At 37.6% G+C, this 12,945-nt stretch overlaps 1 protein-coding gene across 1 annotated transcript in view; it reads left to right on the forward strand.

Moving 5' to 3' along the window:
- Positions 1–12,945, forward strand: part of LOC134756555 (putative solute carrier organic anion transporter family member 1B7) — a 128,196-nt gene that overhangs the window by 40,431 nt on the left and 74,820 nt on the right. Inside the window, 1 exon segment of the mRNA XM_063693846.1 lies at positions 12,307–12,448. Within this exon segment, the coding sequence (XP_063549916.1) occupies positions 12,307–12,448 (142 nt within the window).

A 12,945-nucleotide genomic window follows, 5' to 3' on the forward strand; every position in this document is an offset into this window, starting at 1 on the left:
GAGCCACAATATGGGATGGCTTCCTTAGTACACACTGGATACTGGGAATGCATGCAAGGCACTTTCCACTGCCACTCCTACTTTTCTATTTCTCATTGCTCCCTAAATCAATTCCAGTGCTGTGTAGAGTTATGATCTTCCTGCATGCCCTGAATTTCTAGGTTCCCCGGTGGGAGTGTATACACTGCAGGCAGTGTCACTCTGGGGACTTACAGATTTTTACCTGGCTCAGGCTGCATGCTGCAGCCTGCTGCTGCTTTCAGAGGGTCTATGGATTTCATTTTCCTGTTAAGTTCCTGAGTTGCTTTTTGGGGAAAAAAAGTCGCAGTGTGAATCTCCATACACTATTTTTTCTTTCCAAGTGGTAGAGATGTGCTAACACTGCCTTTAATCTGCCATCTTGGGGAAGAAAAAAAGCTTTGGGGAAAAAAATGTGAATTTTAATAGAATGAATATATAATAGCTGAAGAGGGATACCAAGACTAATACCAGAAGTATTGGTTCCAAGAGACAAAAGTAAAGTTGAAGACATGTTTGTGAAGATTTCAGGTCAGAGTGCTTTGAGTGCCAGGAGCTTACACCTCACGTCTTTAAGCACAGTACAGGTGACTGATTTAAAAATTATGTCAAAGTCTACCATTTTGAAAACTCTAGTGTACTTTAAAACAATGTATTATAATAATTTAAGAAAACAACTTATAACCAAAGAGTGTATTTTTTAAATAAAGCACTTTAAACTTTGTCAGCAACTAAGTCTGATGACACAGACAACTGCTAGGATATCACAAAAGGATGGGATTATGACAGTAAATTTGATCCTAATAAATCAAATTAAAAAGCACAGAAAATACAAATGACAACCACTGTAAAAATGTAAAAGGAATTAAACATAAGAAATTTATTTTGCCAGAGTGACTACTGACAGGCATATAATTGTCATTAGCTAATAGAGAAAAAAATCAAAAATTTTATAAAGTGGTTGTCATAATGTAATAAAATGATGTAAAGTAAAATTAAATAAAACCAATGTAGATTTACAAAAACAAGAACTTTAATTTTTAAAGGAACAAGGCTAATAGTTAACACAGATTTAAATCTTTGTGCAAGGGTACGCAATCCAGTTTTTGTACCAGAAAACTGATTTATAATATTTCACTCTATAATGCATACCTTAAACTCAGCCTTAATGTATCTTACAGAAACAGCGGGAAGAGCCTTGGCCCTTAATTCTGTTCCTGCTCTTCCTGAAGTGACAAGAAAAAAAATGTGTAAATGGAGAGTGTGAATAGGGTTCAATTAGTTGATGAACAAATACTTCAAAAAATTTTCTAAACTCAATTATTTTTTACCACATATTTTGCTTTAAAAATTGTTCCAGTCTATATCATCAATTAGTATCTCTTGGCAGAAACCTTATAAGCCAGAAGAGAGTGGGAGCCAATATTCAACATTCTTAAATAAAAGAATTTTCAACCCAAAATTTCATATCCAGCCAAACTAAGCTTCATAAGCAAAGGAGAAACAAAATCCTTTACAGATCAGCAAATGCTGAGAGATTTTGTAATCACCAGGCCTGCCTTACAAGAGCTCCTGAAGGAAGCACTAAATATGGAAAGGAAAAACTGGTACCAGCCACTGCAAAAAAAAAAAAAAAAAAAAAAAAAAAAAAAAAAATTGTAAAGACCATTGACACTATGAAGAAACTGCATCAACTAAAGGGCAAATTAACCAGCTATCATCATAATGAAAGGATTTCTTCGCCCCCCCCCCCCCACCAAGTATGTGACTTTAATGTTTGTAGTTTACTGTGGCTTAATTTGGCTCTTTGTACTTTAATGGGTAAAAACTCTGTATGAATTCCTTGGTTATAGAGAGTCTTTGTATGATGGCAAAACTAACCTTAAATGTAAACAGGCTAAATGCCCCAATGAAAGACACAGACTGGCAAATTGGTTGAAGAGTCAAGACCCATTGGTGTGCTGGATTCAGTCGACCCATCTCATGTGCAAAGACACACATAGGCTCAAAATAAAGGGATGGAGGAATATTTACCAACTAATGGAAAGCAGGGGTTGCAATCCTAGTCTCTGATAAAACAGACTTTAAACCAACAAAGATCAAAAGAGACAAATAAGGGCATTACATATTGGTAAAGGAATCAATGCAACAAGAAGAGCTAACTATCCGAAATGTATATGCACCTAATACAGGAACACTCAGATTCATAAAGCAAGTTCTTAGAGACCTACAAAGAGACTTAGCCTCCCACACAATAATAGTGGTAGACTTTAACACCCCACTGTCAATATTAGACCGATCAATGAGACAGAAAATTAACAAAGATATTCAGGACTTGAACTCAGCTCTGGACCAAGCAGACCTAATAAACATCTACAGAACTCTTCACCCCAAATCAACAGAATATACATTCTTCTCAGCACCACATCACACTTATTCTAAAATTGACCACATAAGAAGTAAAACACTCCTCGGCAAATGCAAAAGAACAGAAATCATAACAAACAGTCTCTCAGACCACAGTGCAATCAAATTAGAACTCAGGATTAAGAAACTCACTCAAAACTCCACAACTATATGGAAACTGAACAACCTGCTCCTGAATAACTGCTGGGTAAGTAACAAAATCAAAGCAGGAATAATTTCTTTGAAGCCAATGAGAACAAAGACACAACATACCAGAAGCTCTGGGACACAGCTAGAGCAGTGTGTAGAGGGAAACTTATAGCACTAAATGTCCACAGGAGAAAGCAGGAAAGATCTAAAATCGACATCCTAACATCACAATTAAAAGAACTAGAGAAGCAAGAGCAAACAAATTCAAAACTTAACAGAAGACAAGACATAACTAAGATCAGAGCAGAACTGAAGGAGATAGAAACACAAAAAACCCTTCAAAAAAATCAGTGAATCCAGGAGCTGGTTTTTTGAAAGGATTGACAAAATAGATAGACCACTAGCCAGACTAATAAAGAAGAAAAGAGAGAAGAATTAAATAGACATGATAAAAAATGTTAAATGGGATACCACCACTGATCCCACAGAAATACAAACTACCATCAGAGAACACTATAAACACCTCTATGCAAATAAACTAGAAAATCTAGACAAAAGTGGATAAATTCCTGGACACATAAACCCTCTCAAGACTAAGCCAGGAAGAAGTTGAATCCCTGAATAGAACAATAACAAGTTCTGAAATTGAGGAAGTAATTAATAGCCTACCAACCAAAAAAAGCTCAGGACCAGAACGGATTCACAGCTGAATTCTACCAGAGGTAAAAAGAGGAGCTGGTACCATTTCTTCTGAAACTATTCCAAACAATAGAAAAAGAGGGAATCCTTCCTAACTCATTTTATGAGGCCAGCATCATCTTGATACCAAAGCCTGGCAGAGACACAACAAAAAAGAAAATTTCAGGCCAATATCCCTGACAAACGTTGATATGAAAATCCTCAATAAAATACTGGCAAACCGAATCCAGCAGCACATCAAAAAGCTTATCCACCACGATCAAGTTGGCTTCATCCCTGGGATGCAAGGCTGGTTCAACATACATGAATCAATAAACATAATCCATCACATAAATGGAACCAATGACAAAAAACATATGATTATCTCAAGAGATGCAGGAAAGGCCTTCAATAAAATTCAACACCACTTCATGCTAAAAGCTTTCAATAAACTAGGTATTGATGGAACATATCTCAAAATAATAAGACGTTATTTGTGACAAACCTACAGCCAATATCATACTGAATGGGCACCGGCACAAGACAAGCATATCCTCTCTCACCATTCCTATTCAACATAGTATTGGAAGTTTTTGTCATGGCAATCGGGCAAGAGAAAGAAATAAAGGGTATTCAAATATAAAGAGAGGAAGTCAAATTGTCTATGTTTGCAGATGACATGATTGAATATTTAGAAAACCCCATCGTCTCAGCCCAAAATCTCCTTAAGCTGATAAGCAACTTCAGCAGTCTCAGGACACAAAATCAATGTGCAAAAATCACAAGCATTCCTATACACCAATAATAGACAAACAGAGAGCCAAATCATGAGTGAACTTCCATTCACAATTGCTACAAAGAGAATAAAATACCTAGGAGTACAATTTACAAGGGTTGTGAAGGACATCTTCAAGAAGAACTACAAACCACTGCTTAAGGAAATAAGAAAGGACACAAACAAATGGAAAAACATTTCACGTTCATGGATAGGAAGACTCAATATTGTGAAAATGGCCATACTGACCAAAGTAATCTACAGATTCAATGCTATCTCCATCAAGCTACCATTGACTTTCTTCACAGAATTAGAAAACACTATTTTAAATTTCATATAGAACCAAAAAAGAGCTTGTACAGCCAAGAAAAGCTAAGCAAAAAGAACAACGCTGGAGGCATCATGCTACCTGACTTCAAACTATACTACAAGGCTACAGTAACCAAAAACAGCATGATACTGGTACCAAAACAGATGTATAGACCAATGGAACAGAATAGAGGCCTCAGAAATAATGTCACTTATCTACGACCATCTGATCTTTGACAAACCTGACAAAAACAAGCAATGGGGAAAGAATTCCCTGTTTAATAAATGACATTGACAAAACTCGCTAGCCATGTGCAGAAAACTGAAACAAGACTCCTTCCTTACACCTTATACAAAAATTAACTCAGGATTGATTTAAGACCTAAATGTGAGACCTAAAACCATAAAAACCCTAGAAGAAAACCTAGGCAATACCATTCAGGACATAGGCATGGGCATAGACTTTATGACTAAAATACAAAAGCAATGGCAACAAAAGCCAAAATTAACAAATGGAATTTAAACTAAAGAGCTTCTGCACAGCAAAAGAAAGGAAACCTACAGAATGGGAGAAAATTTTTGCAATGTATTCATCTGACAAAGGGCTAATATCCAGAATCTACAAAGAACTTAAACATTTACAAGAAAAAAAGAAACAACCCTATCAAAAAGCAGGTGAAGGATATGAACAGACATGTCTCAAAAGAAGACATTTATGTGGCCAAAAAACATATGAAAAAATGCTCATCATCACTGGTCGTTAGAGAAATGCAAATCAAAAGCACGGTGAGATACCATTTCACGCCAGTTAGAATGATGATCATTAAAAAGTCAGGAAACAACAGATGCTGGAGAGGATGTGGAGAAATGTAAACGCTTTTACATGTTGGTGGGAGTGTAAATTAGTCCAACCATTGTGGGAGATAGTGTGGCAATTCCTCAAGGATCTAGAACCAGAAATACCATTTGACCCAGCAATCCCATTACTGGGTATATACTCAAAGGATTATAAACCATTCCACTAAAAGACACTGCACATGCATGTTTATTGCAGCACTATTCACAATAGCAGAGACTTGGAACTAACCCAAATGCCCATCAATGATAGACTGGATAAAGAAAATGTGACACATATACACAGTAGAATACTATGCAGTCATAAAAAAGGATGAGTTCATGTCCTTTGCAGGGACATGGATGAAGCTAGAAACCATCATTCTCAGCAAACTAACACAGGAACAGAAAACCAAACACCACATGTTCTCACTCATAAGTGGGAGTTAAACAATGAGAACACATGGACAGTGGTAGAGGAACACCACACACTGGTGCCTGTTGTGGGGTGGGGGACTAGGAGAGGGATAGCATTAGGAGAAATACCTAATGTAGAAGATAGGTTGGTGGGTGCAGCAAACCACCATGGCACGTGTATACCTATGTAACAAATCTGTACATAGAAAAGTAGATAAGTAGAAAGATAAGTAGAAAAAGAAATACATGAAGAAAAATAAACAAAACTTAAGCACCTGTGATATACCATCAAGTGAACTAACACACAAATTCTAGGAATTCCAGAAGAAGAATAGAGAGAGGACAGGGAAATAACATTTGAAAAACAGAATGCTGAAGTGGGTACTAAAAGTTGAAGGAAAAGAATGATAAACAGCAAACAAACAAAAAATAAACAAAAATGTATATTCTTGGTCTGTAGGATTTTCCCACAACAGTTCACTAAATATATTATCTCATTCGCTTGTATCCTGAAAGAATTCTTGTAAGAAATCTGCTGATACTCTACAAGAAGCTTTTTTTTTGTTGTTGAGACAGAGTCTCGCTTCGGCCAGGCTGGAGTGCAGTGGAGCGATCTCGGCTCACTGCAAGCTCCGCCTCCCGGGTTCATGCCATTCTCCTGCCTCAGCCTCCCGAGTAGCTGGGACTACAGGCTCCTGCCACCACACCCAGCTAATTTTTTTTTGTTTTTTTTTTTTAGTAGAGATGGGGTTTCACCATGATAGCCGGGATGGTCTCGATCTCCTGACCTCGTGATCTGCCCGCCTCGGCCTCCCAAAGTGCTGGGATTACAGGCATGAGCCACCACACCTGGCAAGAAGCTTCTTCTACTTCATGGGTAGCTTTTCTGTTGCTGCTTTTAAGATTCTGTTTTGTCTGTCACTTTTGACAGTTTGAAAACAAAATGTCTTGATGTGGATCTCATTAGATTTATCCTATTTGGAATTTTTTGAGATTCTTAAATTTTTAGGTTCATTACTTTCCTCAGATTGGAAAAATTTGGGGATGTAATTTATTCAAATAAATTCTCTGTACCTTTTTTTTTCTTCTCCTCTAGTACTCTCATAATGCATGTGTTGTTCTGATCAATGGTGTTCCATCATTCCTTTAGTTCTTCACATGTTTTTTTCTTTTTCTTCTCTGCCACAGTAATTTTCAAAGTTTTTTCTTTGGTTTCACTGATTCTTATATTTGGTCAAGTCTTTTGTTAAGCCTCTAGTGGATTTTTCAATTCAGTTATTTTATTTTTGATTCCAGAGTTTCTGTTTGGTTCTTCGTAGTTACCATATCTTTGTTGATATTCTCATTTTGTTTATTGGTTATTTTTCTAATTTCATTTAGTTGTCTATATGTGCTCTCTTGTAATTTATTGAGCATACTTGACAGTAATTTTGAATTTGTCATATGGCAATTTCTGTATCTTCATTTCTTTCAGGTCATTTTCTGAAGATTTAATTTACTCCTTTGAATTTGTTGGGGGGTCTCTCTTTATATGCGTTGTTATTTTTTCATGAAGAAAGTTTGCATTTGATAAATCCAACAACTTTTCAGACTTTGTAGTCCAGTTTTCCATAGGGAGAACTTTTTCCATTCTACATGGCTAGAGAGATTCTGGAGCCCTCTCAGGCTTTTCTGGGTATGCATTCCTCTCTCTGTGCTTTGGCTCATACATAATCTTCTATTTGAAAAGGTTTGCTGGTTTCTATTCAAGACCCTCTCTCTGGCCGGGAGAGATGGCTCACTCCTGTAATCCCAGCACTTCTGGAGGCCGAGGCTGGCAGATCACCTGAGGTTAGGAGTTCAAGACCAGCCTGGCCAATACGGTGAAAGCCCGTCTCTACTAAAAAAACACACACACAAAAATTAGCCAGGCGTGGTGGCAGACGCCTGTAGTCCCAGCTACTCTGGAGGCTGAGGCAGGAGAATGGCGTGAATCCGGGAGGCGGAGCTTGCAATGAGCCGAGATCGCGCCACTGCACTCCAGCCTGGGTGACAGAGCGAGACTCCGTCTTAAAAAAACAAAAACGAAAACAAAAAAACAAAAAACAAAACAAAAAACCTTCTCTCATCTCTCCGATGTCTGTGATACTGTGACCTCTTTAGTGTCACAGTAAATTATGGTACTGGCTTTGCACCTAGTCTTTCTGTGGTAGTGCAGATTCTGATGCACATTTATTGTCTTTGTTCTGAGAGAAACTCATCGTGCTTCTTCATTTCTATCAGTACTTGAATATAGGCAAGACAGAGACTAGGCCTCTGGCAGTCACCCTAAAGGTGAAAACATTGGACATAGGAAATTTAGATGCTTCATCCCCACTGCATGGAACAGTGTGAGATGGGAGGGTCTCTAGTGAGACAGAATAATGAGAATCATGATGTTTCTTTCCATGTTGTATTTATGCTTATTGGTGCAGAAACCTTGTAATTGGTTTCTGGAGTTCCCACAAAGGCATTTAGTTTATTTGTTGTTAAATCTGTCTTATGGGAGAATGAGGGTCCCAGGCTTCTTATTCTGTCATTTGGCTGAAATCACTCCCTCCCACATTTTTTCCTTTTTTTTTTTCATAAGTTTTTTTTTTTTTAACGTTTATACTAAGTTTGTGTGTACATGTACGGCTTACCTTCACGGGTAAATTGCATGTTCCTGGGGTTTGATATACAAATGATTTCATTACCCAGGTAGTGAGCACAGTACTCCATAGGTGGTAGCTTTTAACCCTCACTTTCCTCCCAACTTCCAGCCTCAAGTAGGCCCTGGTGACTATGGTTTCCCTCTTTGCATCCATGTGTACTTAATGTTTAGCACCACTTGTAAGTGAGGGCATGCAGCATTTGTTTTTCTGTTGCTGCATTAATTTGCTTAGGATAATGACCTCCAGTTCAATCCACATTGCTGCAAGTAAAATTGTTTTATTTATTATGGCTACATAGTATTTCATAGCATGTCTGTACCATATTTTCTTTATCCAGTCCACCCTTGATGGACTTCTAGGTCCTATATATTTGCTATTGTGAATATAGCTGCAATGAACATACAAATACATACATCATTTGAGTAGAATAATTCATATTTCTCTGGGTATATACCCAATCATGGGATTGCTGAGTCAAATGCTAGTTCTGTTTTAAGTTGTTTGAGAAATCTCTAAACCGTATTCCACAGTGGAAGAACTAATTTACATACTCACCAGCAGTGCATAAGTGTTCCCTTTTCTCGACAATGTAGCGAACATCCATTTTATCATCGCATGGGTTAGGAAGGAGTCCCTGCTCCTCAATTTTTTGGAATAATTTTAGTAGGATTGGTACCTGCTCTTTTTTATACATTTGATAGAAGTTGACTGTGAATCTCTCTGGTCCAGTTTTTATTTTAGATTGCAGGATTTTTATTAATAATTTAATATTTGCCATGTTATTGGTCTATTTAGGATTTCTCCTGGTTCAATGTTGGGAGGTTGTGTATTTCCAGTAATCCATCTTTTTTTTTTTTTTTTTTTTTTGGTTTTCTAGTTTGTGTGAAAAGAGGTGCTCATAATAGTCTCTGAGGCTTTTTTGTTTTTTCAGGGGTTGGTGTCATTTGTCATTTCCTATTGTGTTTATTTGGATCTTCCCTCTTAGCCTTTTTTATTAATCTAGCTAGTTGTCTATCAGTCTTATTTAATATTTCAGGGCCAGGCGTGGTGGCTCATACCTGTAATCCCAATACTTTGGGCGGCCGAGGCAGGTGGATCATGAGGTCAGAAGTTCGAGACCAGCCTGCCCAATAAGGTGAAACCCTGTCTCTACTAAAAATACAAAAACTAGACGGGTGTGGTGGCACATGCCTATAATCCCAGCTACTCAGGAGGCTGAGGCAGGAGAATTGCTTGAACCCAGGAAGTGGAGGTTCAGGAGCTGAGATCGTGGCATTGCACTCCAGCCTGGGCAACAGAGCGAGACCCCATCTCAAAAAAAAAAAAGGATTTCAATTTATTTCTGGTTTAATGTTGGGAGGTTGTATATTTCCAGGAATCCATCTGTTTTGTTTTGTTTTTTTTTTTTTTGGTTTTCTAGTTTGTATGAAAAGAGGTGCCCATAATAGTCTCTGAAATGACTATGATTGAACAATTTTCATTACTATTCTCTGACACAAAGACTGTATGTACTTCTGTACGTACAAGCTGTCAGAATTGACTCCTCGCACATGAGAAGATAGATTATTCATGGTCTTGTAAGTCATTGGAAAGGCTTGATATTGCTATAAGGCACATGGGAAGACACTGAGTAGTAGCATGATTTATTTATTTTTAAATTATTTTGAAAGGATTTCTTTAGCTACTGTTTTGAGAAGATGCCATTGGGCAGACTTGTGCAGAACTAGAAAGATGTATCAAGAGGCTATTGCAGTAATTGAGGCAAGACGTGGTGGTGCAAACCACTGGGAATATAGAAGGTGATAAGAAAGGGTCTCTTAATTTAGAAAGGTGGAATAGCAAAGATTGGTAACTAAAGAACAGAACTTTATTTCTCACATTTCTGAAGGCTGGGAAGTCTGAGATCAGGGTGCCAGCATAACTGAATTCTGATGAGGGCCTCTTTCTGGTTTGCAGATGGCTATCTTCTCACTATGTCCTCATATGGCATAGAGAGAGGGCGAGAATCTCTCATTTCTCATATTATTAGGGTGTTCTACTCTTGTGACCAAGTACCCCTAAAAGGCTCCATCTCCAATTATCACCACACTGGAAATTTGGGTTTCAACATAAAAATTTGGGGGGAACACAAACCTGCAGTTCAGAAGCAGGTAATAGTTTAATAGTGGGGCTAAAGGAATAGCTTAAGGATGTAGATGTGAGCTTTAAGAGAAAGGATGAATCAATACATTTTGTTAAAATAAAATTGGAAATTAAAACATCTATAACCACTACATCTCACGTTGATATAGTCACTTCTGTTGGTCATAAAATTCCTCTTTGCCTCCACAAAGTTCAATATTTTAGCTGGCTCCTGGAAATGCTACCTTTGCGAATGTACCACCACCCCCCTCCCAGTTAGCCTATGCTATTCACATGGAAATAAAAAATAGCTCACCATTGTGGCCATCTGAGAACAGTGTCTAGCTTCCTATAAATCAGTTAATGATATTAATTTAAAAATAACAACCCTGATTATACTCCTCTAACAATCGAATATTCTAACCAAGTTAGAAAATCATGCTTTACTAGTGTAGTGATAATACTGTTATAGGATATTACACTTTTGTCAGATGGGTAGATTGCAAAAATGTACAAGAAAAAATAAAAAACCCATCAAAAAGTGAGCAAAGAATATGAAAGACACTTCTCAAAAGAAAACATTTATATGGCCAACAAACATGATAAAAAGCTCAACATCACTGATCATTAGAGAAATGCATATCAAAACCACAATGAGATACCATTTCATGCCAGTCAGAATGGCGATTATTAAAAAGTCAAGAAACAAAAGATGTGAGGCTGTGGAGAAATAGGAACGCTTTTACACTGTTGATAGGAAAGTGAATTACTTCAATCATTGTGGGAGACAGTATGACAATTCCTCAAGGATCCAGAATCAGAAATGCCATTTGACCCAGCAATCCCATTACTGAGTATATACCCAAAGTATTATAAATCATTCTACTCTAAAGACACATGCACAAGTATGTTTATTACAACACTATTTACAACGGGAAAGTCATGGAACCGACCCAAATGCCCATCAATGTTAGACTGGATAAAGAAAATGTGGTATATATATATCATGGAATACTACATAGCCATAAAAAGGAATGAGATCATGTCCTTTGCAGGGACATGGATGAAGCTGGAAACCATCATCCTCAGCAAACTAACACAGGAACAGAAAACTAAACACCGCATATTCTCACTCATAAGTGGGAGGTGAGCAGTGAGAACACATGGACACAGTGAGGGGAACAACACATACCAGGGCCTGTTGGGAGTTGGGGGGCAAGGGGAGAGAACTGAGAGGATGGGTCAATAGGTGCAGCAAACCACCATGGAACACATATACCTATGTAACAAACCTGCATTTTCTGCACATGTATCCTGGAACTTAAAGTAAAATAAAAAATAAATAATAAAAATAAAAACAAGAAAAAAAATGTGGCATATATACACCTTGGAATACTACTCAGCCATAAAAAGGAATGACATAATGTCTTTTGCAGCAACTTGGATGGAACTGGAGACCATTATTCTAAGTGAAGTAACTCAGGAATGGGAAACCAAATATTGTATGTTCTCAGTTATAAGAGGGAGCTAAGCAATGAGGATGCAAAGGCATAACAGTGGTATAATGGACTCTGGGGACTCGGGGGAATGGTTGGGAGGGGAATGAGGGTGATACTACACATGGGGTACAGTGTACACTGCTTGGGTGACAAGTGTACTAAAATCTCAGAAATCACCACTAAAGAACCTCTCCATGTAACCAAAACCACCTGTACCCCCAAAACTCATGAACTAAAAAAAATCACTAAAAAAAAAGTTATAGGGCTGACAAGTTCCAACTTGTATAGGAAAAAAGATGAGTATGCTTTTTAAGATAAAAATAATGTTTGTAAGTAAAGAAAAAAACTATTTTAATTCCACGTACCTATAAACATTATATAGTTCTTTAATTAATCAATTTTCTCTTTTCTTTCTGCTGTTTTTCAGATCTTCTTGACACTCCTGTCATTCAGCTATGTTGCTAAAGCACTAGCTGGAATTTTTATGAAAATATCAAGCACTCAAATAGAAAGAAGATTTGAGATATCCTCTTCTCTTGCTGGTTTAATTGATGGAAGCTTCGAAATAGGTAGCTTTTTTTTTTCTATTTTAATAACCATACTTGCATATGTTAAAAAAACAAACTGTTTTTAACACTTGGCTCTCAGCCAGGTGTAAATTTGTCCCTCATGAGCAATTTGGCAATATCTGAAGGCATCTTTAGTTGTCATAAACAAGCTGAGGAAGGGAGGATGCTACTGGTACCCAGGGGTAGAGGCCAGGGATGCTGCTAAACATTGTGCAATGCACTGGACAGACTTACCAACAAAGAACAATCCTTCCCAAAATGTCTATAGTGATGATGTTGAAAAACTCTAATCCTACACAAACTCATTGTTTGCAAATTAATGCTTTGTGAAGCTTTACCTCCCTTGCCTCAAGGTGCCCCTGTGTGAAGAAAGGCTGAGGGAGGACTATAATTCTTACGGTTTTAGGAGGGAGGGACTGTATAGGAGCAACCTACACTAGATTCTAGTGTTTAACGGGGTACACAATTGAGGGGTTAAAGTCTTTTTGGGGGAACAT

Source organism: Gorilla gorilla, chromosome 10 (genome assembly GCF_029281585.2).
Source record: "Gorilla gorilla gorilla isolate KB3781 chromosome 10, NHGRI_mGorGor1-v2.1_pri, whole genome shotgun sequence".
Taxonomy (NCBI): domain Eukaryota; kingdom Metazoa; phylum Chordata; class Mammalia; order Primates; family Hominidae; genus Gorilla; species Gorilla gorilla.